Source organism: Echinops telfairi, unplaced genomic scaffold, assembly GCF_000313985.2.
Source record: "Echinops telfairi isolate 266 unplaced genomic scaffold, ASM31398v2 ScPeMD7_36;HRSCAF=134, whole genome shotgun sequence".
NCBI classification, from domain to species: Eukaryota; Metazoa; Chordata; class Mammalia; order Afrosoricida; family Tenrecidae; genus Echinops; species Echinops telfairi.
In genome coordinates this window covers 3,941,051-3,943,936 of record NW_022103934.1, presented here as the reverse complement: position 1 = coordinate 3,943,936, position 2,886 = coordinate 3,941,051, and the positions used below count along the sequence as shown (strand labels likewise).

At 58.3% G+C, this 2,886-nt stretch overlaps 1 protein-coding gene across 1 annotated transcript in view; it reads left to right on the top strand.

Moving 5' to 3' along the window:
- Positions 1-1,762: 1,762 nt before the first annotated feature.
- TEX45 (testis expressed 45) overlaps positions 1,763-2,886 on the top strand; it is a 4,764-nt gene continuing 3,640 nt past the window's right edge. The window contains exon 1 of the mRNA XM_045290312.1: positions 1,763-2,392. Coding sequence (XP_045146247.1) covers positions 1,763-2,392 — 630 coding nt within the window. The remainder of the gene's footprint in view (positions 2,393-2,886) is intronic.

The window sequence follows — 2,886 nt, the reverse complement described above, 5'->3', positions numbered from 1 at the left end:
CACACACACACACACACACACACACCCCGCAATGTGACAGAGTGGAACTGGACTGTCGGGTGTCCTGGGTTGTCATCGTTCCAGGAGCAGCTCGCCAGTTCTTTCTCCCATGGGGCCCTTGAACTGCCGGCCTTTGGGTGGGCAGCCAGGTGCTTAATTGTCGTTGCCTCACCAGGCCCCGCTAATGTCAGTTTCTAATAGAGCCCTGCGTGCTGCAGGCCTGGTTCCTGGGCTTGCAAGCTCATCGGCCTCTGTCCGGTGTCTTCAAGGGGTCAGTCCTGCCTGCTGAGCTCTGGTGGACAAGGGTGAAGGGCTTGGCTGTAAAGCAAGAGGTAGACCACGGATGACAGCCTAGGAAACCCTATGGGGCAGTTCTACTGGGGCGCAGGGGGTCGCTGTGAACCGGAATGGGCTCCAGGGTACTCAGCCACCACTGAGTCCTCGTTTGAAAGCCCTGCTGCACTTTGTGTCTCCTCCCTTAGAAATCGTGGGAGCACTGGGTCCCGACCCGCATCATCAGGTCTTTGTTCAACTCTCCTCTCAGGGAGGCCTGTCCTGGCCACCTTGGTTTAAATCCCAACCCGCCGGCCCTTAGCCCCCAGCCGTCCTTTCGGCCGGGCTTTCCTTCTCAACAGCACCTGTTGCTACGGATGTTGGGTGCCTTTCAGTTAGTTTTGGATGCCCAGCACATGCGTGTGACAGGGGAGAACGACCCCAGAGGGTCGTCCAGGCTGTCCCCTGCCAGCAGATCACCAGGCCTTTCCCCCGCAGCACCACGGGGCGGATTCAGACGGCTGACTTCAGTTAGCAGCTGCGCCTTTCACCATTGTGCCACCGACAGATGGCATCAGGAGCCCCACCTCCGCCGTACAGTCAATCCCACTCATAGTGACCCTAGAGGACAGAGTCTAACTGCTCCAGAGGGGCCCCCCCCCAAAAAAAGAGGGAGAACCAGATTCTGACTCGGAGCAACCCTAGATAGGGTTTCTGAGGTCATCGATCTTTACAGAAGTGGATCTGACCCCCTGACCTTGAGGATAGCCGTCCAACACTTTCCCAACAGCGCCACCAACCACTCACCACAGCTAACATTCTCTGCAGCCGATTTTAGTCTCACTGCCAAGGAGAGGATACAGACTTGACTCGTAGCGACCCTACAGAACAGAGTAGAACTGCCCCTGGGGATTTCCAAGACTGTAACTCTGTACGGGAGCAGACAGTCTCATCTTTCGTTCATACAGTCGCTGCTGGTTTCAAACTGCCGAACTTGCGGAGTAGGCCAATGGGTAATCGGTATTGTATGTTTCCTGCCTGCCCCTTGGTCAACTAACTCCCCGAGGGTGAGGGCCTTCGGTTGTTTGATTCCCTCGGGTCTCTCCAAGGGCCCGGGGCAGCGTACCCACTGAACAGTTACTGTGTCCATTCCTGGCTTAGCTTTCTAAGGTGGCTCTGTGAGATTTGCTTTGGGCTACTAGCCACAAGTTTGAGGTTCAATCCACAAGCCCTTCTAAGGGAGAAAGACCAGGCTGTCTGCTCCCATAAAGATTTACAGTCTCAAAAACCTTGAATGGGGTCACAGAGTCAGAAATGACCGGATAGCAGTGGGTTTGCTTTGGGGGGTTGGTGGTGGTGGTGGTGGACGGGACAGTGCCCATTTCTTAATGAGGACCCAGTACACCGTACACAGGCAGGTGTCACGGGCCTCCGTGTGCACCTGCCTGTTTGTGTCTCCCCCTCCTCGCAGGTGGCGTCTGGTCCCACGATGGCCTCAACTGCTCCCGCGCCGTACTGCATGCCCCTGCAGGACTTTCTCAGGGCCTCGCACTTCGCGCTGGGGCCCGACCTGCGGCTGCAACTGGGCGCCATGTACTCCACGTCGCGCCGGGACTTCCAGGGCCACCCGGAGGCCTCCTCCACGCGGCCGAGCCCCCAGCCGCCGCGCGCGCCCCTCTTCCCGTCCTACCCGCGCTGGGCGCTCGGGGAGCCCGTGTCCGAGTCGCACCGCATGTTCTTTCCGCTGCAGCCCGGGTTCCCGCCGTTGGGCGAAGTGGTGCGGGAACGCAAGCTGGCCATGCAGGTCTCCAACCTGCGCATGCACGCGGACGCGCGCGCCCGGGTGGGCGTCTCCAACGTGCGCGCCTCCTTTGGCTGGCCCGAGTTACCCGCACGGGTCAGCGAGCAGATCCGCCAGGCGCGCCTCATCTTTGCGGGCGACTCTGTGCCGCCCGGGGACCGCGCCAAGCTGGGGATCCCGCTCACCACGCACCAGGAGTTCTTCCGGCCCCCTGCGGCCAGCGCGCAGCCCAGCGCTCCTTGCTGCCACCTGGGTGAGCGCACCTCGGTTCCCCAGCAGAGGGGAACCAAGTTCGGCCTCCCAGGGGTGTTCGACTGTGTCAGAAAACATTTTAAGAGAATCTTGGTCATCAGCTCACTGCCATTGAGCCGATGCTAACTCACAGTGACCCTCGGAGGGATGCTGGAACGATCCGAGGGTTCCGCAGAAGCAGATACCTACATTTTATCCTGGATTATGGGCTAGAGCACAAAAGTGTTTCATTGACTTGGGGGTGCGGAGTAAATTTTTTTTTCCTGGAAAAGGGGGTGGTAGGCTGAATACGTTTGGGAACCTGTGGTCTATATGATTTCCGAAAGTGTAAGATCTTTATGGGAGCTTAGGGTTGCCGTGGTTTCACATTGGGCTGCTAACCGCAAGGTCAGCTGTTCGAAACTAGCAGCTGCTCCACAAAAGCAAGATGAGGCCGTCTGTTCATGTAAAGAATTCGTCTCTGAAACCCACGGAGGCAGTTCTACTCTGTCTTACAGGGTCACTACCGGTCTACACCCACGGAGGCAGTTCTACTCTGTCTTACAGGGTCACTACCGGTC